The following is a 23,582-nucleotide window of genomic DNA, read 5'->3' on the forward strand; positions in this document are numbered from 1 at the left end:
GCTGTGGACTTAAGGAAAAAAATCTTTCTTTTGATACTGCATTTTTTTCAGAGGAGTATCACATTTCTAACATTTTAAGTGTCCAAAAGGCAGGAGCTGCAGTGTCCCAGATGTTATCCTGACCGGATTTCTGGATAAGCTGTATGGACACAGAGCTGACTCTCACTCATAGCAGAACAAGAGGCTGCCTGGGGCAGCAGAATCCCTCACACGAGTGCCAAATGCTCTGAGTCTTCATTCACTTGAAATTCTTGTTTTTCTCTATGTGAGGATTTTGGACTCCCCCAATTCTTTTGTGACTTCCAGGCTACCAGCGCCAGCTGACCTACAAGAGACAAGATGGCTCATACAGTGCTTTTGGGGAGAGAGATTCATCAGGGAGTATGTGGTGAGTTGCTATTTAAAACAGAGTTAGAAAAGTGTTAAGTGTTTGCTAAATGGGAAAAATATACAGTTGGCTGGGAAAGAAGAGGAATTTTCCAGCTTCTATCGTGGTATCGCACACAGTGGAGAATAGAAATAAAACAGTAAATACTCGGTGAGTACAGAATTACTGCTTCAGTGCTGCTGAATGTTCTTACTACCCTAAGAGGTGTGTTATAGTTATTTCAGGACTCAGGAGCAGATAAGATAGTCAGATCTACTAATATGCTGCCTTGGTTTAAGCCCAGCTGGAAATTAAGCACCACAGAGCTGCTCGTTCAAACGCCTTCTCTTTCCCCCCAGCCTGGTGGAATGGGAAGGAGAATCAAAGTAAAACTTGTAGGTTGAGATAAGAACAAATTAATAATCAGAAATAAAGTAAAAATACAGTAATAATGGTAAATTATAATAATATTGACAGTAACAAGGCAAAACACCAAGTGGTGCACAATACAATTGCTCACCACTCACTGATCGATGCCAGACCCTCCCTCCCGAACCCAGATGGGCCCCTCTTTCAGGTAATTCCCCCCCAGTTTATATACTGGACATAAAGTTCAGGCACAGAAGCCTTATTTAAGGTTCCTATTTGGAAGTGGAGTAGCAATTATGGAGTATTTAAGCAACAAATTCCATCAGGGAATGGAGCTTCACCATTCAGCATGTACAGAGAAATGGGCTGTCCCTAGAAGTGGCAGAGGCTTCTGCCAGGGTAGGGAAAAAACACCCCACCAAAACCAACTCAAAACCCCCAAAGAATTCTTAGCCCGTGTGCTTTATAACCCCTCATGGATGAAATGGGGTGGATTTATGCTCTGAGAATACAAGCAGGACCTTCAGAGTCAAACAACAGGAGAGCCAGAAATTAAGAAACTAAGGAATCAACTCATCTCATGATGTTCTCCTGGGGACACCATGGCCTGGGAGGTTTCTGTTACATCACCCCAGTGTTGCTGACTCTGGCTCAGCTGTAGTGGATCCTTGTCTTCATTCATTTGCCTGTGCTGTCATCTGGCTTCTCCATCTGCTTCATATTTTGGTTTTAACTGATTTACTTCGCAAACTCATTGGAGGGGAAGTGCCACTGCTGCTGCCTCACTGTTTCTGAGATAGTGAACTTTTATCTCAGCTCTGGCATCTCCCAGTCCCTCAATGTCAAATATGGTGACATGGAATTACTTAACATTTGAAAACTCCCCTGCTAGGCCATGTTTGCTATCCTCCCATTCCTCAGGGGCTTGTAAATGGGATGACTCAATCTCCCAGAGCTGGCCAGTGCTCACACTTTTTGTCAGAGGTTTAGAATTCCAAAAACACTTCTGGTGCTTTCTTAAATCTTTATTCTCTATAAAGTCTATCACAGCCTCAGACTTCAGCAATGGATCTGGATTTCTTATAAGAAATATATTGATTCTTAATTTAAAAATATTGATTCTTGACTTAAAAACTTTAGTAATTTAGGTGGCAGATGAGCACTTATAAAAAAAGAACTATATTTCAGGGTGTGCCACAACTACAACAAATATAGCTTTGAGTTCTACTTTTCAAGTTAGTTGACCCCTAACCCTGTTCTTATCAAGAAGTTTGGGCAGTGTTCAGGTGCTTTTACAAATGAACTTTCTAACAACAATATTTAATGTTTCCCAACATGATTTTTTTTAATTTGTGCTTTCTAAGAATGTTGGTTTTCCCTTACTGATAGTTTATTCTAAATTTGTTTTCTCAGTAAAGATGATACATTCCTATTTACAGGCTCACAGCTTTTGTCCTCAAGTCCTTTGCTCAGTCTCGTGGGTTTATTTTCATTGACCCAAAAGAACTGACAGCTGCCAAAGACTGGATCATCCAGCACCAGAAAGAAGATGGTTCTTTTCCTGCTATGGGCAGGATACTAAATAAAGACATTCAGGTAAAAACCATACAGGATCCAAATCATGCAACAAGAACATTTTTTAAGTTATTATCAAAGCATGAAGTGATGCAGTTTCCTTATGCTCAATATGAAATTTGCACTTGAATGGCTGGAAGAAGCAGGAGAATTTCAGTTCAAGCAGATCTGTCAGAATGTGCCTGTGTGGTGTCCCCAGAGGAGGGAAAGCAAGATGTCCAGTGTTACAAAACACCTGAGTCCTGTATGCACTGAGTGTGTCCTCAGGCCACTGCCAGGGGACAGTCCTGGGTCCAACCAATGTTGGGTTGGGTTCCTAAATTTCCTACTCTTTATGTGCCAACCAAAAGAGATTCTGTGATGCCTCAGCTTCTCTAGTTCTAACATGTTCTCTGTCTTGCTTCAAGACTCTTTTTATCCAGTGTCCTCTTCTCTAATTTTCATCCAGTGGTTTGTGTTGTTTGCCCTTCCAGGGTGGAATCCATGGGAAGATCTCCCTGACAGCTTATGTGGTTGCATCTCTTCTGGAAACAGGTGTCACCTCCGAGGTAACAAAAACTCAGTTAAAACAGCTCTCAGTTTTTCATGTTCTAAGAAATTCTCTCTGTTTGTTTTTTTTTAAACTTCACTTTACTGCTGTTTGCTCTCAAAGGTTCTATGATCAGTTGAGTGACAGTATCCAGGTAACAGAGGGTGCTGCAAAGCCTTGAGATTATTCTAAAGTTAAGGAATCTGGTCTGAATTTATTCGAGGTGATCTCCCACCCTCCTACCATCAGCTCATGATTATTCTACCAGAGCAAAACACTTCCCTGTAGCCCCATCCCTCAACCTCTCCCAGAAATTCCTGCAAGAAGTGTTTTCTGCCTTGTAACTTCAAGGTGTGATTTCAGCCTTTGCAGATCTTTTACTTGCCTAGAAAGGCTCAGAAAACCTGGCTTAGTGCTAACAGCAATTTAACTTGGGGATACAGCAAACTCTTGTTGTCTGGCTTGGCTGCAGTAGCCAAAAAGCTACTGCTGTTGGATTACAGTGCCTTTGGAGAGCTGCTCTCCTGCAATGTGTGGGATTGAGGGCTTTGCAGAAAAGTCCTTTTCTTCCTTGTAGTGAGACAGAACAGGAGCACTACAGAAAAGAGAACAGCTATGTCAGAATGTGCAATTCCACTGCATGATTTTTGAATTAGGAAAAAAAACCCCATGATTTCCAGTATAACTGGTGTTTCAGAAACTCCTTCTTAAAACTCATGGTAAAACAGTGCTCCTATCCTCTGTATTTTTGCCTGCATGCAGTTTCACTAGGATGGAGATGCTCAGATGAGATCATTCCCACTATTTAGGACTGGGAAGATGTCTCCTTGAGCAGGCCATGGATCCAGCTTTTCCCTTGCTCTTCAGCAGCCAAGGGAAAGGGAGTGGGTGGGTGAAGGGTGTGGACAGGTAGAACCGCCTGGAAGATGAAAGGAGGAGGATGTTGGAGCATCTCTTGGTGATTTGCACTCAGACAAAAGGATTGTCCATTGAGGCACAACCCTGGGAGTTTGGGGAGATGTTGAAACAGCCAATGCAAACAGAACTATCCCTTCAGGAACTCAGATAACCTCAGCACTTTTGATGTTGAGCCTGAAGAGAAACCATCCTACTGTTGCAAGCAGATGCCCCCTAACCCCCTGTTCTTGTTGGAGTGGAAGGCTTTCAACCTTATTAAAAATTCAGAAAGTCCTCCAATGCTCCCAGAGGAACTTCCTCCTGCCCTCCAGTGCCCCCCTCTGAGCAGTGATGTGATGCTCTCCCTGGGTTGCAGTGTGGCAAGACAGCCCCAGCATTTTTACTTGTTGGAAGTGCATTTTCTGTGGATCTAATGGTTTTCCTGGAGGAGATTTGCAAGTGTTACTAATGATCTTTGCTAGGAAATGAGGAAGGGGAAGGTTAGTGCTACAGGGAAATCAAAGGAAACCAAATTACATCAAGTCCAATTAAATTGTTTCTATAAATTATCAGAGCCACGTTCCTACACGGTGAGGTCATTGAGGGAGTTAATAAAACATGTTTGTTGGCTGCAGGGACCCCTGGCAACCTTGGCCTTTATTATCCTCTGGCGTCTGCCAGACGCTCTGGAGTGTCAGGAACGCAATCAAACCTGCAGTGGAGAACCTGCTTCTGCTCTGTCTGCCTTGCAGGGGCATGGAATTTCTTCAGCTTCTGCAGAGAGCAAAATGCATCTTTCCTAGTTCGTTGGTGGATTTTTAGTGCTTTTTGGCTTTGTTTTTGGTTTGTTTTTTTTTTTTTTTTAATGGACATGATATAGTGAGTAATAAAGTGATTCTAACTTCTGAGACGTAGAGGCTGGTAACATGTCTGGACTCTATTCCCCTAAATACAGGAAGAAAGAATAGCTGTTGACAAAGCAAAGCACTTCTTAGAGTCCAACCTGTACTCAGCAGAAGACCCCTACACCACTGCCCTGACTGCCTACACCCTGACCCTGCTGCACAGCCCCTCTGCAGCGGTGATGCTGCGCAGGATGAACAGCATGGCCATCACCCAAGGTACTGAGCTCCTGGGCCACCCCAAGCTCTCAGTCCTCCTGCAGGAACAAGCAAATACAGACTGAATAAGGTTCTTCCTCCAGAGGGTGGTTGGGCACTGAACAGGCTCCCCAGGGCAGTTGGCACAGCACCAAGGCTGACAGAGCTCAAGGAGTGTTTGGATGATACTCTCAGGCACAGGGTGTGACTCTTGGGGATGGACCTGTGCAGGGCCAGGAGTTGCACTGGATGATCCATGTGAGTCCCTTCCAACTCAGCATATTCTGTGAATGCTGTGTTTGAGTTACTGGAGAGAATGGGGCCTGTGAGATGTTTCCTCGCAGCACAGTTTCACTTTGTAACTGGGGAGGGCTGAGACCTCAGTCCCACTGATGCTGAGGGAAGACAAGTGTAGCAGAGGCTCTGCAGTGCCTTTCCTGTCCATGAGTGTTTGCCCTGTAACACTTCACATTCCCTGATGGTGTATTGGTGTATTTTAATCCAAAATCCAAGAATTATCTAATTTGTCATGTTGAGTCATTTTTGCAATTCAAAGGGAGCCTCTTGCCCAGGGACTGCTCATCTGACAGGAGGGACAGTGCAGTTCAGGGCAGGGATGGAGTCAATTCCAAAGGGGAATTTGACTGTTCCCACACACAGAGGCTCAGCTGAACTCCTGTTCTGATAACACACATATCCCACTGTCCTCTCTTTCCAGATGGCTTTACACACTGGAGCCTCACAGGAACTCTTGTTACTGATGAAGATACTTTCATGGGATTTAATGATGGACTCTCTCAATCAGGTACTTGTAGTGCAAAGACAGAGATAAAAGAAAGGGCTGCATCACCAGCCCAATGGCTCCATGAATTTTATTGAATTGTTTTTATAATAGAGGGTATTCTGAAATTGTCAGTCAGTCAGGGCAGGGGCCAGAGGAAAGGAGAGCTCACAAAAAGCGGGTAATGTTATGCTGAAAGAACAAATGAGACAGAGCAGGATGTGGCCCAGAGAAGGATGGGCTTTTCAGCCCCAGCTATCTTGCCAGGTTTCACTCCAGTTTTATAAACACAGAAGAGTGAGAGTCATAGGGGATTCCATCAGGAAGGAATCATTTGAAATGGAAATCTAAGGGAAATCAAATACATTTAATTTCAGAGCTATTTATCTTTGTGTTTTCAAATGGGCCTAAGGATTGTTCACCAGTCCACTGATGCTTCAGCTGTTTTTCCAGACTTCAGCTGTCAAAACCACAGCAACTGTTGAATCATGCTGTAATTTTCAAATCACTTAAAGCCACTGACAGTGGATATGATGTAGGTGCACCAATGTTCAGGAAGGATGTAGCTGGATATGGAATGAAAATCTCAGGACAGGAATACAGTAGGGGCGGCAGCAAAGTAGAATTGGAGTGGGAGATAAATTCCTTATGGGATACAATCAAATAGAAAGAAAATCTGTTATGTGAAGGCAAGAGCTTGTGTTGGAAGCAAAGATATCTTTGGAAGGTGATGTATCTTGGGTGCAGACATATTTTCCTGTGTTTGCTTCTACAGACTCTTAAAATTATGGTTTTTATTTTTCATTTAATGAATATTCATAGAACTATCTGTAGATCTACCTAGATTTTCACTTTTAGGTGGTATTTTGATTTATTTATTTATTTTTTTAATCCCCCTCCCTTTCAGTTGTTTCTGCAGAGGTGGAAATGACATCCTATGCCCTTCTGACCTACACACTCCTGGGAGATGTGGCCTCTGCGCTCCCTGTAGTAAAATGGCTTTCACAGCAAAGGAATGCCCTGGGAGGATTCTCATCTACTCAGGTGGGCTGCCTCTGAAAAAAGGTAGCTTTGATTCATTATCAATTGATTCAGGAATGCGGAGTTTTCATCTAGAGTCCAGACAGAAATTGTTTGTATTCTGATAAGAGGAAAAACTTTCCCAGATTGATAATTTGAAAGGAACCCAGACTCGTCCTTGTCCTCACAGATGCCTATGACAGGAAAAGTGAGCAAAACCCTGACATCTGAATTAAGGAAGATTCTGCTACCAGAAGCTGGTGACTGTAGAGCACAGTTGTTTGGAATTTTACTCCTGTGTTCTTCACTATTCTAATCTCTCCTGTTTCTGATCCCCAGGACACCTGTGTGGCCCTGCAGGCTCTGGCTGAATATGCCATCCTTTCTTATGTTGGAGGAGTCAACCTGACCATTTCCTTGGCTTCTACTAATCTGGACTACCAGGAGACATTTGAGCTCAACAAGATGAATAAAAAAGTCCTCCAGACTGCAGTGGTAGGTGGTTTTGTGTTTGTGTGGCCAAATTTTTAAAGCAATCCATGTGAGCTGAGTTCTGACTGAGGACTTGGATCCGGAATGGTAAAAGCACAAGTTAAACACTGAGATCTGGGGACTTTCTGGGGTTTTATGTCTGGGTTCTAGTATGAAGGAGGCAGCACTCAAAATTAAAGGCATTTTTCACCCTATTTTCACCCCTGAGGCTTATTTTGTGCGGCTGCTTTTTTCTGCCATTGTAAATGCAGGTGGCTGAAAGTCACTTCACTTCTGCAGTCTCCTTTATAACCATAAAGATATTTTTTCAGGATAAAGCTGAACTGACATTAATTTCCATTCTGAGTCTTATCTATGTCTTAACTGTGGATTCTCCCCAGATCCCCAGTATTCCCACAGGGCTGTTTGTGAGTGCCAAAGGTGAAGGCTGCTGTCTGATGCAGGTAAGGCTGCCACGGGGCTGGAGAAAGGGTGTGAGCAGATGATTTCTAAACTCAGTCTGCTTGCTACTTGTAACCCCATTTTGCTATGAGAAAGGAGCTACACTTGGAATTTCTCTCAAAGTAATGATGTAATGTGGTGTTGCTTTAATTCATAGAAGTAAATGTGGTGGTGCTAGGGTGGATCTGGTCTGGTTCAGCTTTACCTCTATATAACTATGTGGTAAAGCCTCTGCTGCCTCTCTTCCTCCCATTCCCTCTCTCTGAAGAAATCTGGTGTTAATTCTGGTCTTCAGGGAGTATTTGTAGATGCTATGAAACATTGGGGTCTAATAAACTGCCCTGATTTGTTTTGCTTTTCCCCCTTTCTGCTGCAGATTGATGTCACTTACAATGTACCTGATCCTGTTGCCAAACCAGCTTTCCAGCTCCTGGTTAACCTCAAGGAGCCAAAGTCAGAGCAGCATCTCCAGGCTCCCAACCCCCTGAACTCTGGCTCTCCAGATGAGAATCGCTCTGAAGCCTTGCACAGGGAGAGGGCTCTGGGGGATGATGATGACCCAGCATCAGACCAGGACCATCGGGAGTACAAAGTCATACTGGAGACATGCACTAGGTAGGAAACGCCAACCCTGTTCCTCACCAGAACATTTAGTTTCCTGATCAGCATCACCAAATTCTTCCTTGCTGCACTGTCTGTGTCTCAAACAGGGTAAGAGAACTTTCAACTACCATTGTGGGCTGTAGGACAGAGTCATCCCATGATCATTCTTGAACGTTGCCTGCTGGCTTTGAGCATTTTAGTGCCAAGTGTATGTCAAACATAGAGAAGTAAGAACAAATTTACAGAAGTGGCAACACCTCGGGTTTTTATCACTAAGTTTCATTATTCCCTCTCCAAAACCTGAAGATGACAAATGGAATGTTTGAATGCTTGTATCAACAGGAAAAGAAAAAGTTTTGGATTATTTTCTAGGTCTTCAGTAACAGGCTTCCTTTAGCAGCCTCAAAGAGCGAGGTAAATTCAACTGGTTAACTAATATCTTAATTGTGTCAATAGTTTTATAAATATTATTGACATGACTTTGTTATTTGAGTTCCTTACTCTTCAGTTTTGGATACCAAAAACCTAACAGGAGATGCTTATTGCCATGGTATGAATTTGGAACCTGGTAAAGGCAAAATACATGCAGAAATTTGTTAATAAGCTTTCAAAAGCTCATTCCTTGTTTCCTTGTTCCCTATAAAGAAATTTAAAATAATATTTGAAGACGGCATGAGCCAGAAGTTCCATTTCTAGTTCTCAAAGCACTTTGCAAAGACATTAGCAGTTCTGTCTCATTTTATAGATTGGGAAACTCAAGTTATGAGAAAACAGGTTGGCTATAGACAAACAGCAGCAAGAATAGTTTCTGACCTGAATTCAATCCACTTACATATTTTGCTTAATCATATTAGTACTGCTGCAGGTGTCAGGGATTGCTGATCTCTCTACAAAATGTTTGGATATTTAAGGAGGTCGTTGGAAATTTGGCCCAGACAGGGAAAACCACAACCAAAATAAATAAGGAGGGCTTACAGCAGGAGAAACCATTCCCAAGAAATTAGTAACTAATCTGCATATGGGTGACTGGGAGTGTGGCAGGTGGTGGGGGTGCTGCTTCCCTGAAACAGCAGAAATCAAGTGAAGGGTTTGAATGTGATTCATGGAAATGGAAAACTCTGGCTCCCATATCAGTTTGTCTCCTTCCTTCCTGCAGAGGCCACACAGTGACTGCAGTCCTGGACACAGTTGCTTCAGGCAAAGCTGGGATCTTGTTTTCCCTGTCACGCACTTGCCCCTTGCCCCTCTCGCTGTGTTGTGGCAAAGACTTTGCCTCCCAATGCCCTAAGCCTGGGAAATCTTTGGCCAGGATTTTTTGGTGTAGTTGAATTTTTCCTCCCTCCACTGAGAACAACCAGTGACGAGCAACTCAATCTCACCATCCAAAAGTTTGCCAGGGCCAGGCTGGCTGTAATAACCCAATATCACTGTCCCAACCTCTTCTCCCCCTGCCCAAGCTTTCAGCTTGTTTTGGGGAAGGGTCAGGCTTATGAAGTCTTGTTGTATCAGTGCCTTGAAGATGCTGAGGAGGCTGCCCTGCATCAACACAACCCCTCTGCTGATATTTCTGAAACTCCTGCCCTGGGAATTGCTGGAGCAAAGACAGAAATTTGAGAGGAAGCCCGGTGCAAGGAGATGGATTGCTTGGAAAGAAAACAAAAGCAAACGAAATCTTCCTTTCTTCCCCTTCTCCCAGTAATGATGCTCTCAACTCCATCATCATCACATAAAGAGAGGAGTGTCATCTAAGGCTGACAACTGAGATATTTTGAGCTGAGGGTGTTCTCAGGGTGTAATGAATTGTTGTCATGCTCAGTGAAGTCCTTTGGGTGCTTTTGAGGAGTTAGGGAGAACACAGGGCTGTGATATATAACAGAGAAAGGGAAAATGCAGGCAAAGGGACACTGTGATTTATTAGGGAGTATGGAGCGTGGAGTTAGGTCGGAATTAAGAAGGGTTAATGTCTGTGGGAGCCTGTCAGGCCTGGAGTGCCTCACCCAGAGCCAGCTGGCTCTGTCCCCAGGCCACCTCATGCTACTGCAGGCGTAGAGCTGGGGTGGGGTGTTCCAGCCTCAGCCAGTTCACCCACCCACCCCTGAGCTGGGGGGATCTCCAGAGAGAGGGGCCTCCAGCTCAGAGCTGGCAGATTTGGTCCTGGAAGCTGTGAACTGTGTTTTCTCAGTGCTGGGCATGAGCTAATGAGCCCTCCTGGGTCCACGCTCACGGTGGTGCAGCTGAACAGCAAACAGGTGAAGTGCCAAGGGGGAAGAGCTCAGAGCTGGCTGGGAATGCAGAGAAAAGGAGTGTTGTTCTGGGATTAGCAGGAGCTGGGTTAGGATGTTGACTCTTCTGCCTTGCTGCAAAAATTGAGATTTTGCAATGGCCCAAATAGACTTTCTCTCCACCCCTTCCTGTGTGGGGTTTTTTAATGAACTCTTCAACAGTAACAACTCTGAATTTCAGTGGGTTTTTGGAGTTTTCATTAGTAGTATAGAAGATAATATGGGCAATGAATTCTTTAACATCAGTAACCACAGAGTGAGTTTGCTGACTCATTAGCAGAGATACTTTTCTCAGTGTCAATTAGATGCTGGAGGGAAATGGCCTTTATGAAACTCCAGGGTTGAATGACTCTGCCTGGTGTTGGGAAGTAACATTCCTCTTCCACCACAGTCCATGTACATCTACTTAAAAAAGAACAAACGTTTCTTTTACTTCAAGGGTTGTTTTCCTTTTACCAAGTGCATTGTCTCAGTGATTGATTGAAAAAGAAAGCAAGCAGCCCCACGGGTGACATTTTGCTGCTTTTCTGCTTCCATTTCCCTGGACATCTCCTACATCTCTGCCCCTGTGAGTTGGGCATAATTTTGTTGAATAAAAGCAGAAAAGAGGATTTTGTAAAACCAAGTAGTCTGTGCCTTTCCATAAACACTTCAGAGAAAAGTAGATCCTTTTAATAATTCTTTTTCTTCTGAAGTTCATTTTGTTTGTTCTCCATCCTGAGTTGTCCATGTATCATTTGTTTTCTCGGCTGCTGAGTTGGTTTTTATTCCTATTTTTCTTCCCATGGGAAGATGGCTGCACTCTGGATCCTCAAACATGGCTGTCTTGGAAGTGCCCTTGTTCTCAGGTTTTCGGGCAGATATTGAGAGCCTGGAGCAGGTAAGATGCTGGAATGGGAATCCAAAGCATGACCTTGGGCTGGGATATGACTGGGAGGGATTCCCTTTTGGGGGCAAAAGCCATTTAATGTCAGAGCACTGCTGAAAAAGATGGCATTAAAATGAGGGGAAGGCATGAGATTTCACTTAGGCAAACCTTATTTCTCTGAAATGAGTAACCAGATGTTCTGAGCAGGTGAACAAATGCACCACCAGGGCCAGGGAAGGTTCTCCCTGAGCCAGTGCACAGTAATTAACTGAGATCCCTTGGAAAAGCTGAACTGCAAATGTGCTCTAACAGGAGCTGTTTATGGCTGCTTAGTGAGCTGTGTTATCTCCAACATCTGGATCCCATTTCTTTGGAGGCTCTATGTCTTGGAATTTTTTGCCTTTTTTTTTTTTTTCTCCTCTCTGCAAGAATCATGTTTCCTGCAGCCAAGCTTAGGTGGACAGAATGTGCCTTGTGCCCAGCCAGCCCTTTAGGGCAGATGAACTGTAATCTTTGCTTTAGATTCATGGAAGCACTGCATTCCTTACATTTTGTGGAACATTACATTCACTGCTGAGGTTTTTATGCTGCAAAGAGTTTTTAAGAACTATTTAACCAAAGAGGTGTAAAATCTCTGCATCCTTGAGAACTGGTAAAGAGCTAAAAAATATTTTGCTTCCAAAAGATCTCTTCTGTTAATAAGTTTTTCTTCATTATACTGGAGGGGGAGGGATTTGGGGAAATAATTTTAAAGTAGAACCATGGTAAAGAACGGGCAGTTTTATTTGACATCCTAATTCAAGAAAAAGTGCCCATGGCTTTGTATTCTCTAGGATTTCACTTGATCTGGCTAATTTATATTATTATATTATAGATTACATATTATATATATTACTTACATTATATTTATATTTTCTTGGGGAAAATGAGGCAGATATGTCCCTCTGGAGTGACTGACAATCCATGTCAGAAGCTGCTGTCATATGGTCTCTTGGGCTGTCACTGAGGCCACAGAGACTTGTGTATTAATCCCTGAGAAGGAATTGCATCCTTTCAATGTTAGGGACCTGTGCTGGAATATTTCTGTGTTAATCAGATATGAAATTATTCCTGTAAAGAGAAATATTGAAGTTATTTGTATCATTTCACAAGCTGCATGTTGAGAATTCTGTTTTCAAATGTATACATGTAAAACACACCAATTTTTATCTGCCTGATGACCTTCTGGGCCTGATATTCTCTCTCACACGCCACAAACAGTGCAACAAACTGAATATGATTATTCAGGTGAGTCAAGGCCACAGGTAGGAGTTCTCCAGTGTCTCTGTGATAAGAGAAAGGAGGACAATCAGGTGAAGGAACCTGCAGTGGGTTTGGTTCCTGTTTTCTCTGCTCCTACTGAAGGTGCTGGAGTCGTTTGTGCTGCTGTCAGATAAGTTCTCTTTATGTAAATAATGGCAGAAAAAATATGGGTAACAACCTGGCTTAAGGCAGAGAGCTCAAAATGGCACAGGAGGAGAACAACAGGATGTCTTTATGGTCTTAAATCTCTGGAATGTCTTATCAGCAGAGGGAAGGAGTTGAAAGAAAAGAACATAAAGGGATTTTCATTGCAAAAGAGCAGGAAAATTGTTAAGTTAAGGAACAAATCCCTGTACTCATTACAAAAATAGGAGTTCCCATCCTCCAGGCTGTACTGGGCAAGTATCTCCTTCCCTGGGGTCATCAGGGTACTGAGTGAAAGGTTTCTGAGCTGAGGACCTGAGAGGTCTCACATGTTTATGTATTACTGTGCAGGTTCTGTCCCTTTGGTCCTTAAACACTTTTTCCTTTGCCAGGGCAGCTGTGCTCTGCTCTGAGGTTGTTTACAAGGCTGGGCCAGATCAGGTGTCCTAGAGAAAGGCTTGGAAACTGAATGTGCTTATTTTGTTTGTAGTTACTACTAACAGGCTGCTACGTGCAGCCCCTCCTGTGCTGTGTCTCCTGGTTTGCACTAACCTGTGTCCAGGGAATGCTGCACGTGTTCTCAGTTGCAGAAACACTGGAGATAATTGTAAATATGTGATTAACATTAGGAAGCCTGATTCTGATTCCCCAATGAACTGGCTCTATAATGTTTCAAAACACTTCTGTTTGGGGTAGAAGCCCAGAATGGTTTGGGTTGGAAAAGACCTTAAAGCTCATCCAGTTCCACTCCCTGCCATGGACAGGGACACCTTCCACTAGCCCAGGTTGCTCCAAGCCCCATCCAACCTGGCCATGGACACTTCCAGGGATGGGGCAGCCACAGCTGCTCTGGGCAACCTGTGCCAGGGCCTCATCATCTTCACAGGGAAAAAGCACCATGAACACTTACTTTGTTCTGTCCCAGTCCCAAGCCTGGCCTGGGCGGAAGCACGCAGAGGGTTAAAAGAAGCTGCCTGCTGCTGCACATGAATTATTTTGCCAAAGCTGATCTCTCCAGCACATGAGGCTTTCTCCAGCACTAAGCACATCAGTTGGTTGTGCTTTTCCTTGTGGCATCTTGCCTGAATCTCATGTTCCTGCCTCTATGGGTAGAAAGGCAACAGTACCAGTGTAGCCCCAACTGTTTAGGTCTCTGGGCATGGAATAATGGATGGTTTGTTTTCCTTTCTCTTCCTGTCTTATGGGGAAAGGAGCTGATTCTCCTTTTTAACTGGTAAGACTGAGTTCCTGCAGCAGAGCTGATCAGTCCTTGCAAACGCCAGTGGGATGTCAGGGGCTTCATGCAGTGCATTCTGCTTCAGGGCTTGTGGGACACAAGAAAGCTGGTTCAAAACACAATTTTGAAACTTCATTGGGCAAAGAACTATGTAGTTGGTGCCTCGTTTTGGAGAGAGGATTGAATTCTTGGGAACCAGTACTGGGCAGTCTATTTCCATAACCAGATCAGAACTGCTTCCTTTGGGGCAGTAGGAGATTTTGCTAAATTCAGAAGAATATTGCACCTTTGAAGGGGAATGTTCCCCTTGAAGAGTTGAATTCCACCTTTCCTATTGCAGAAATGCTTTTGCATCTCTAAAAATGAGATGTGGTGACAAAGCTTGAGCAGATCTATAGGTAGGGAGCAAAGATGAGACATAACCCCACCTGCACAAACACATCTGCTCTGGAGCCAGGCTGGGAGACCTGAGGGTGTTCACCTGGAGAAGAGAAGGCTCCAGGGACATCTTAGAGCCCCTTCCAGTGTGTAAAGAGAGAGAGAGAGAGCTCTCTTTAGGCTGGGAGAGCTGGAGAGGGACTTTGGACAAGGGATGGAGAGACAGGACAAGGGGAATGGCTTCCCACTGCCAGAGGGCAGGGTTAGATGGGAGATTGGGAATGAATTCTTCCCTGTGAGGGTGGTGAGGCCCTGGCACAGGTTGCCCAGAGAAGCTGTGGCTGCCCCGTCTCTGGAAGTGTCTAAGACCAGGTTGGATGGAGCTTGGAGCAACCTGGGCTGGTGGAAGGTGTCCCTGCCCATGGCAGGGCGTGGGACTGGATGAGCTTTAAGGTCTCTTCCAACCCAAACTATCCTGTTATTCTGTGATTTCTTCATGACTATCAAAAGTGGGCCCAAAATAAAATTCATCCACTCTATTAGTTTCATGCTGTATTTCGGGCACCATCTTCAGCAGAGACAAGTCCCATCATTCCCCATGCTGCGTTTCCCTGCCATCCCAGCCATTCCCTGTCCTGGCTGGGAGGGCCTGGGCTGTAAATCACATTTCCCTGTGTGTGTTTGCTCTCCCAAGGGAGCAGTGTGGGAGCAGCAGCCCCACATGCAGCCCCGGGGCAGCACTGGTTAATGAAGGCTCTGTGCACACCCAGGGCAGCCCCGGGCTGTGCAGCCACAAATCCTCCTAATAATGCTGGGTGTCGACAGGGTCAGGAGGTCACCCTAGGCTGGTGTATATCAAACCTCACCAGAAAAAATGCGACTTTAGCTGAGCTGAGCAGTTCCCAGTGGCGCCAGTCCTTCTGAGCCCTCATAAAAGGACTGTCTGCAGCCATCCACTGCTGAGTAATAACAGCCACTACCAGGCCCCTAAAATTATAAGGACAAATTAAATTGGCCCTTTCCATATTGTGTGGGACTTAAGCATATGTTCCTTTGCTTGTTATAGTAATAGCAGGAAACTTGGGAGCAGGGTTTTACAACTGGGAGCACTCTGCTGAGGGAAGGCACAGTTAAAGCTGATGGTTGCAGGTTTGGGCAGATTTCAGTGGAAATGCTTTTTGCTTCATGTAATTCTAAATAATAATAATAATAATAACAACAATGCTTTGTTCCCCTTTCCACAGAGTTTTTAGTCTAAGGTCTCAAAATAACTTAGGAACACTAAAAAAAATACAAGGGAATATTATCCCTATGTTACAAATGGGATTGTCTGACAGAGGTTAAAGTAATGGGACTGAGAATGAAAATATCTGCTCTGACCCTTACTCAGTTCCCCAAGCTGGGATTAAAACATAAGAGTCCTTTTCCACAGACTCTCATCGTCCCCAGTTTCTGGATTAGATGTTTTCTACATGGCAGACACATTCTGAATACAGTTTATTGCAATAGTAATGACTGATCAAGCAGGGCAGTCATAATATTGAGATATTAGTATTCCAAATGCAGAAATCACAGGAATAACTTCTGGAAAATTTTAAATAAAGCTTTGTAGATATGGGAAGTACTCTTAGATCATGTTCTGATGTTCCTTGGATATGCAGATCGTCCCAATAAATAAAAAACAGAAGAGGTGAGTCTGGAGGCCTGGCTGGTACAATGCAAATCCCTGGGCCTTGGAGGGACAGAAGATGAGGAGCAGAGGCCTGGCCTGACTCCAGTCGTCAAAAGGGAGGGGTGCCTGGGGCTCTTTCAAATGGCTGCTCTTTTCAAATGTGAGGATTAATTTTCCTGGCAGAAGAATGTTTTGGATTTTACAGCTGGTGGGAGAAGGGGACCTTTAATACCCAGCGCGATTCCCTGGTGGTCTGAAGGAGAGACTTTGAGTGTTTTGGCATCTCCGAGGTCTTGCTGGAGCCTTGGTACTGAAAACAATCTGGGAGCTACTCGACCGGAGTATGGATGATGTGTCAGGCTTAGTCTGAAGGGGATAAATGCACCAGGGACCAGGAAGAGCCCTCAGCATTGTGCACCTTGCAAGCAATTCCTCATCAGGTCACAGGGAAGGACACAGATGGCTTTTCCTCAGCTATGTGACAGCAACTTCAGTCCTCTTTCCATTTCCCTTCTGTTATGGAAACATCCTTTGCCTGCAGAAGAAATCCCTGGGGTTTAATGTCTGATCAGTTTTCTAAGCAGTCTGAAATCTTTCTTATTCTCTTGTTTCTACCTCATTTCTGTAAAATGAGGTGAAACTAAACCTGTTAATTTTTTTTCCCCAGTTATTGATGAACAAGCAAATTGGATTAAAAAGATATGAAGTGGATGGAAGAAAAGTCCTATTTTATTTTGATGAGGTAATGACTTTGTTTCTTATAAAAAATGACTGAAAGGCAAATAACCAGTGGATAAGGCACAGGTACAGTGTGTTGGTGTTGATGGTCCCTCACAGGTGAGGGTCACCTTTAAATGGCCATTTGCTTGAGCCTCATTTGATGCAGGTGAGTTGGAAATCAAAGCATAATGGAGACAGGTGATTACCTTCAGCCCATAGAGCATTTCTGGACATATATCACTTAGGTTTTGCCTCAAAATAATCTTACTTTCAGGTACAGCTAGCTTTGCTAAAGGCAGTTTAATCACAGCACAGACCTGAGAGTGGAAGATGAGATCTCTCTTGGCTTGGCAGCAGCAGGAAATTGTTAGTTGGTCAACCAGCAGCCTGCTGACAGGAGTGGTGATGGGTGACCAGGGAATACAGCTGGAGTGTCAGGTTTGCCATTGTTGTGTGGCAAATATGTGTTTTAAAGGTTGTGTTTTAATTCATCCTGTTTGGCTTGTATTCATTATCTCTGTCCCTGTACTAAGAATTGGAGGGGCCTTCATGCTCAGCATGCTACATTAGAGCACGTGCTGTGTTTATTTGTCTCTCTCTTTACTTAAAGTGCAGGTTTTGAATCTTTTACATCATTTCACACAGATTCCCAGCCAGTGCATGACCTGTGTCAAGTTCCAGGCTTTCAGAGAGCACATAGTTGGGAAAACAGCTCCTGTTCCTATCAAAGTGTACGACTACTATGAGCCAGGTATGTGCCTGTTTTCCTCTGATTCCTGCCAGCAGTAGAGCTCCAGGCAGGAGGCTCATCTGTGATTTCTCCTTCTTCCTGACCTGCAGCTTTTGAAGCCACTCGTTTCTACAATGTGAGTGAGAATAGTCCCTTGGCTCGGGAGCTCTGTGATGGCCCAACCTGCAACGAGGTGGAAAGCTCAGCCAGCCAGTGGGTTGGTAAGTTAGACCAAAGCCACACAGATCTTCTGGAAAATGGAACCCAGAGGCATGCAGAACTCAAAATTATGATTAGAAAAATGTTCTGTTTTGCTATCTGTGTTAGTGGAAGTTTTACAAAGGTTTGTGGGATTCAGCTGTTAAACTGATGGCATCAAAACAGAGCAATGGTGCTCTTCATGCACCAAAGTGACTATGATTTGCTTCAGAGGCAAGCTGTAATGTCTAGTTCTGGAAGAACCTGCACAAGGAGGTCTGTCAGTAAACAAAGAGGTAAAAACTCTTTACCGTGCAATTTGGTTTTCTTTCTCTAAAATGCCTTGTGATATTGTTCCACAATTAACGGTAGGAAGATTGAACAATTTCATGTATCAGTGAAAGGAATAACTCCCCAGAAACTCTCTGTTCCTTTCTGTGCTCTGTGGCACACAAAATAGTTGCTTTATCCCAAGTCTGGAAGCTGTTGCAACATATGGTTCTTTCAGAAAGGCTTTTTGTAAATTTGTGGTAGAAGCCTTAGGGACTTCAAGATGAAAACTTACATCAATGAGATATTTCCATTCCATCTTCCCCTTTCCCTGTGCTATGCAAAACTACTGCTTTGGCTGATTTTGTTTGCCTCCCAGGCTTTGTTCACTCTGGGCCTTGCAACAACATTTTTGGCTGCTTGGAGGACGAGTACTTTGAGCAGTGCCTGTGCTCGCGGGACTGCGGCTACGACGGGGAGCCCGTGTGTGGCTCTGACGGACAGATCTACCCCAACCACTGCCAGATGGAAGTGGCATCCTGCAGGAATAACACCAGGATAGAGCAGATGCCCATGTCTCAATGTTCTGCCTGTAGGTTTCATTCAACTCCCCTTCTGTGATCCTGTTGCTGCAAATCCTTATCTAAGCAAGTGATAATTCCATACCTGTGGCAGGAAAAGGAGGAGAATCTAAATCTCCTCTGTATTATTTTGCTACAGAGGATTAAGTTAGAAGAGCAGCTGCTTTTCAGCTTGAAATAACTGGCTTTCCCTTCTCATATTTTACCAATCAGAATGAATTTAAGAGAAAATTACTGATACTGTTTGATCTGAAGCAAATAATTCTAGATAAAAATTAAATCCATGAAATGTAATGTTCTGTGGAGACTCTGCATGGGCTTTCAAGGTGTGCAGCAGCTCAGGAAACTCACTATGCCACCTCTGGAAATGCAAACATTTTCTATAGGTGCATTAAGAAAATTTATGACCATTGAGTTTATTTTTCTTTTTATTTGCAGCCAAGAATTTGCCAGAAGAAAGGGAGACACACTCCCACACAGCTGAGCAGCCCAGTGTTCCACAGACTCCAGCAGGTAATACCTTTGCATTTATCCAAGGCCCTTTTCTTTAGCAAGGTTAAAGCTTATCCTATTCCTGTCTAAAGTATATATATATGGCTCTCAAACACACTGTAAGTAAAGTTGCTGAATTTCTTCATCTTATAGAAAAGACAGAATATTCAGAAATCAGAAAATTAATAAAGAGGTCAAGGAAACCATGGATGAGAACTATTCAACAACAGACAGCTCTTCTAGTCCTTTTTCCTTCAGGGAATCTTGCAGGATACCTGCTCAGTTCAGCACATGCAGGATTTAGGTGATCATTCATCGGAGTAGCAGGTGACTCTCCTATTTTCTCAGCCTTGCTGTGTTTGAACAACACACACTCTGTGATCTTTTCTTCCACTATTAAGCTGGAAAGATCACATTTAAAACCAGGCTGGTGTTATATGTTCCAACAACTGAACAGGACGTGACAACAGCCCAAACCATTACAAGAACCAGGATCCAGGTGGATTAACTTTGTCCCTTCAGCTCTGTGCAAAAGTGGAGCTGGAAGCCTTGATTTTCTCTGAGATGCTGTTTGGAATAAAGGGCCTTAGTGAGCAAAAATGTTAAGGTCAGTAGATGGAGTAGCCAGGAATTTGGCTGCTCAATTTATTTGGTGCTTATGTTCATACACTTTTTCCAAGACTTATGTCGAACTTGCTCATGGCTCACAATAAATCTCATCAAGAAGCAGTGGAGGGTCAATAGAATAGCTTGTTTCATGCCCTTTCTAGTAAATAAATTGGACTAGATTTTTCCTGGCTGCTTTCCGCTCATTAATTTTCCCCTGGCTTCTAACACTCCTGACAAATCAGTAAAACAAGTTTAATTCTTCCAGAGAAGTCTCTGTACCTTCTCATGTCCTCCTTGTGCACAAAGCTCAGAGTACACATGCCCAATGTGAGTCTCCAGCCTGTTCTTTCCCTTCTGAACAGCAGCTGATGGACATTTTGCTTATTAAGTGTAAAAACATGGTGAATATTCCATTATTACTGTTTCTTAGTGTTTAATGTCTGTCCTGCTTTCCCTCCCTTTTTTTCTGGACTAATTGTGAGAGAGACTAATATATGTGAGATTGCAGGCTGTTGGGATAACTGAGATGAGGGTTTGTTGCCTTTTATTCCATGCACATACCATGAACTCAGCATGGAAACTCTGCAATCTGAACCCTTTAAAGCAACATTCCCAAACTGCTCTGTGGGGCACTGCTGGAATGCGAGGCCATACTGAGTGTTTTGCTGCTGCTCTACAAAATGAGGCTGCAATTACATTGTTTTCAAGTAAAAATGTGGTAGTAAAAATATGGTTACCTGGGGAAAAAAATTGTGGAACTTGTGGTAGTCCACGATCTAAAAATGTTCAGAACACAGAGATGTTCAGAACACAAAAATGTTCAGAAAGCACAGACCTCCTGACGTTTCCTAGAAGTTTTATCTTGCAGTTCTCTCCTCTGGACAATGGGCAGCCACCCACCCCAGAGTCACAGCCCATTTGGTGTGGGATATGTGCTGCGAGAGTACCCTGCCAGTGTCTCAGATTATTTTCTGAAATAATCTGCATTAAAGTGTCTGTCAAAAGAAAATACCCCTCTGGTTTCTGTTCTGAATGGACAGAAGCAGCATTGGCTCAGGAGGATATTTAAGAGCAAAAGGGGAAATTCTGATTTTTGTGTGTGTGGCATTGTCATACAGATTTTAGATGAACAAACCTGAGTGGCATGAGGATGTTTGTTGAAGCACAAGCACTTGGAGCTGGTTTTGTCTCGGGATCTGGGAGTTTTGAGTCTCCTGGCAGGCAGACCCTGGAGCTGTGAGCAGCCATGGCAGAGTGAGCATTCAGAAATAAACCTGAGTAAATCCTGCATCAGGAAAAGGGCCCAGCATGTGATTTTCATTAATCCCCTGGGCTCCTCTCAGGTCAAGCCCACAGGACATGAATCATAGTGTAACAGATGAATGAATCCCTCCCCACACATGGCTCTCGTGGGCTCTCTGCTCGGGCAGCACTGGAGCATGAGATTGGGTTAAGTCAGCTCAGGTGCTCTGGGCTTCCAGGGAGAGCTCTGATGAGCCATGCCTAAATCTGAGATTTCCTATAAGGATACAAAACTCCAGGAAGCCAAATCAAGCTTAGGGCAGGTTGGTGAAAAACTGTCTGGGTGTGTTAATCTTCAGGAAATAACACGTTCTTGGAGAAGCGCGTGGTGTTTGTATTGTCTGGAATCCTCCTGGCTTTGCCATGAGACTTCTGCAGCTCAGCTTGGACTGATGGATGTTTTCAGTGGAGCTCTTGTCCATGTTACCCAGCAGTGGGAATAACGAGCCAGCTGCCACCCAGCAATCAGTGGGAACTGAGTGGGAAATGTGTTGGGGCTCCCTCTGGCACTCACAGACTCAGTGCAGTTCCAAACACACCGGTGTGTTTGGTAGAATAAACCCCAGCTTTGGAGTTAAGCAGTATAGATGGTCCTGAAAAATTTTGTAGCACCCAGCTCTTGTCAGAGTATCTGAAAATGCCTTTCCAAAGTCTGCAGCGAGGGAGAAATGGGCTGAGGTTTCATCTTAAAACTGCAGCCTTTTTTTGTATGTATTGGTGGATCCTCTTTACATCTGTAGATTCTCTTGACTGAGAGAGGTGTGCACGGTGACAGGACTCAGCTGAAACTATTCCTGTCTGAATACCCTTCTTTAGCTGTTCTTTCTCACAGGTGAATTACTGAGTCTCTAAAGGGTGGAGCAGGATTTTGATGAGTAGCATGGACCCACCTCTGGCTCTCAGCGCTGAAGCTGTGCTGGTGTTCCTTCACAGTCTGTTGGAGTCCTATTTGCTTGGACTGAAAGCCCTTGGAGCAGGAGCTGTCTTACGAACAGGAGTATCAGAATCTCAGTGCCTTTCTGCCTGTGGCTTTCCTGAGATCATTGTCACACTTGTCTACAAAGATTTGAGTGGATTTTAGAGCCTCAAGGATCCTCAGTAACTCTGATATCACCTCTCTTATGAGGTGGTGCTTTGATTGCTTTCATAGATCGTTAGCTCTGTTCTGAAACTTCCTAAACCTTCCCTGCCAAAAGCACTAAATATAGAGCCAATGTACAGCCAGTGATGTTGGAGGACAATATGTTGCCATCACACTGATGTGGTTCTATGGTTCTGCATGGATTTGTTAGAGAAGCAATATCCAAGTGTGGGCAGCAGTACTGGGGGTATCAGGGAGCCCACTCAGGCTCAGGTCTCTGACCCCCAGCCCTCTCCCCACATGTTATTTGCACAACTCTGCTCCAGCAGTTTGAAGGGCCAGGAGCTGGGAGAAAATTTTAGATGGAATTATGATACTTTTATTTGGTGCTGGTGTTACTTTTCAAAAAATTAAACACAATCAACTGGACCAGCTCCTACCAGGAACACCACTGTGAGCTCTGCTTCCAGGTGGAGTCATCCCCAGCTCTCCTTAGTGGCCAGAGTGTTATCCCTGGGGTTACACTGCTTTTTCAGGATTGATTGAACTGGCAAGGGGCCACTTTTCCCTTCACCCCATCGCTGCTCAGCAAACATTGGCTTCGGCACAAACATTTGGGGATGGGGGAGTGGTTTGTGTGCAGCAGGAAACGCTGGCCTTTCCTCTTTGCTTTGACTCCAGGGCTGAATTCCTGGGAAGAGTGAGGCCTGTAATGTTAATTCCATCCCTGCTGGACAGCAATCATCCATTCATAGAACCATCTTATGATCTGGCAGGTTCCCATATGGAGAAGGCCAGGAAGGAGTGAACACAGAGACTGACTCTGCTCTTGCTTTGGGCCGAGTCCATTGCTGGGAGGATGTGGGAGGCAACAGGGAAGATCCTTCAGATGTTTTATTCCTAGAGAACAAACATTTTCAAAGGCCTTGATGAGTATTCTCCTAAAATAAAGCCAACTTTGTGGGAGGCAGTAACACTGCTCCAGCGATTGCTTTGGTTTGGATTAGAGCACAGTACACAGACAGCAAACAGGAAGGATGGACAGCTGAGCTGGCTCGAGGAACAGTTTAGAAAACACAGACCTACTAATGTTCCTATAAGTTTTGTCTTGCAGTTCTGCCCTCTGGACAGTGGGCAGCCACCCACCCCAGAGTCACAGCCCATTTTGTGTGGGATCTGTGCTGTGAGAATGCCCTGCCAGTGTCTCAGGATGGACTGATAATGCATTTGTCTTACTGTGTACAGCCCTCAGGGTGACTGGTCCAAACTTCAGCACCTCGGTGAATTCCATACTAGAAAAGGAGATTTTCCCCTCCCTTTTTTCCTTCTTTCCCCTACTTTTTCCCTTATTTCCCCCCTTTTTCCCCCTCTCCCTTTTTATCCCCTCCTTCCCCCCTTTTTCTCCTTTTCCCCCTTTTCCTCATTCCCCCTTCTTTTTTTCTCCTTCCCCCTTTTTTTTCTCCTTCCCCCTTCTCTTTTTTTCCTCCCCCCTTCTTTTTTCTCCTTCCCCCTTCTTTTTTTTTCCTTCCCCCTTCTTTTTTT

General features: G+C 44.2%; 1 protein-coding gene across 1 annotated transcript in view; it reads left to right on the plus strand.

Moving 5' to 3' along the window:
• Positions 1–23,582, plus strand: part of CPAMD8 (C3 and PZP like, alpha-2-macroglobulin domain containing 8) — a 50,790-nt gene that overhangs the window by 26,202 nt on the left and 1,006 nt on the right. Inside the window, exons 27-41 of the mRNA XM_027701625.1 lie at positions 307–388; positions 2,176–2,332; positions 2,785–2,859; positions 4,693–4,858; positions 5,556–5,642; positions 6,526–6,662; positions 6,978–7,133; positions 7,511–7,573; positions 7,948–8,186; positions 11,249–11,336; positions 16,725–16,799; positions 17,423–17,528; positions 17,618–17,728; positions 18,355–18,567; positions 18,995–19,069. Coding sequence (XP_027557426.1) covers positions 307–388; positions 2,176–2,332; positions 2,785–2,859; positions 4,693–4,858; positions 5,556–5,642; positions 6,526–6,662; positions 6,978–7,133; positions 7,511–7,573; positions 7,948–8,186; positions 11,249–11,336; positions 16,725–16,799; positions 17,423–17,528; positions 17,618–17,728; positions 18,355–18,567; positions 18,995–19,069 — 1,830 coding nt within the window. The remainder of the gene's footprint in view (positions 1–306; positions 389–2,175; positions 2,333–2,784; positions 2,860–4,692; positions 4,859–5,555; positions 5,643–6,525; positions 6,663–6,977; positions 7,134–7,510; positions 7,574–7,947; positions 8,187–11,248; positions 11,337–16,724; positions 16,800–17,422; positions 17,529–17,617; positions 17,729–18,354; positions 18,568–18,994; positions 19,070–23,582) is intronic.

This window comes from Neopelma chrysocephalum, unplaced genomic scaffold (assembly GCF_003984885.1).
Source record: "Neopelma chrysocephalum unplaced genomic scaffold, ASM398488v2 Primary Assembly neopelma1_164, whole genome shotgun sequence".
Taxonomy (NCBI): Eukaryota; Metazoa; Chordata; class Aves; order Passeriformes; family Pipridae; genus Neopelma; species Neopelma chrysocephalum.